The sequence below is a fragment of the Sinocyclocheilus grahami genome, unplaced genomic scaffold (genome assembly GCF_001515645.1).
Source record: "Sinocyclocheilus grahami isolate Dianchi unplaced genomic scaffold, SAMN03320097.WGS_v1.1 scaffold8305.1, whole genome shotgun sequence".
NCBI classification, from domain to species: domain Eukaryota; kingdom Metazoa; phylum Chordata; class Actinopteri; order Cypriniformes; family Cyprinidae; genus Sinocyclocheilus; species Sinocyclocheilus grahami.
In genome coordinates, this window is record NW_015511984.1 from 8,789 (window position 1) to 9,541 (window position 753).

A 753-nucleotide genomic window follows, 5' to 3' on the forward strand; every position below is an offset into this window, starting at 1 on the left:
GCTTTAGATTCTTTTGTGTATGTATAATTTGTATGATATTAGATTCCTTGAGCTTATTGATTGTTATTGACTTTTTATGATAATATGTCTCTTTATTTTGAAGGATTTCATGAGCCGCATTCACTCTGTCAGCCCAACCCCTGCTTTAAGGGCGTGGCCTGCATGGAGACGTTTGATTTCCCAGGGTACCGCTGTGGCCCCTGTCCAGAGGGCATGACAGGGAACGGCACACACTGTCAGGATATAGATGAGGTAGGTGAGGGCATTTAGCGCTGGTTTTATCTTCGTATACTGATAAGTCTTGGTCCAGAAACCACTGTAACTGTTTATGTCCATGTTCCAAAGACTCTTGAATAAACATGCCTTTGTTTTGTATTCATGAGTGTATTAGCATGTCTCTCCCCATCAGTGTGCAGAGGCTCAGCCGTGTTACACACCAGGCGCATGTGTCAACACAGCAAAAGGGTTTACCTGTGAGCCCTGCCCACCTGGACTGTGGGGTCCTCCTCTCTCTGGATTCGGTGTGGAATATGCTAAGAGTCAACGTCAGGTACCCTGCATTTATTTGATCAGAGATGCAGTAAAAACAGTAGTATTGTGAAATATTATTACAATTTAAAGTAACTGTTTTCTATTATAATATATTTAAAAATGTGATTTATTCCTGTGATGGCAAAGTTGAATTTTCAGCATCATTACTACAGTATAAAGTGTCACATGATACTTCAGAAATCATTCTAATATGCTGATTTG

At 40.5% G+C, this 753-nt stretch overlaps 1 protein-coding gene across 1 annotated transcript in view; it reads left to right on the forward strand.

Moving 5' to 3' along the window:
* The window catches only part of LOC107578010 (thrombospondin-3a-like), a gene marked incomplete at both ends in the record, with an annotated part of 9,106 nt that extends 8,556 nt beyond the window's left edge, over nt 1-550 (forward strand). Inside the window, 2 exons of the mRNA XM_016264021.1 lie at nt 104-252; nt 410-550. Coding sequence (XP_016119507.1) covers nt 104-252; nt 410-550 — 290 coding nt within the window. The remainder of the gene's footprint in view (nt 1-103; nt 253-409) is intronic.
* Nucleotides 551-753: the final 203 nt, after the last annotated feature.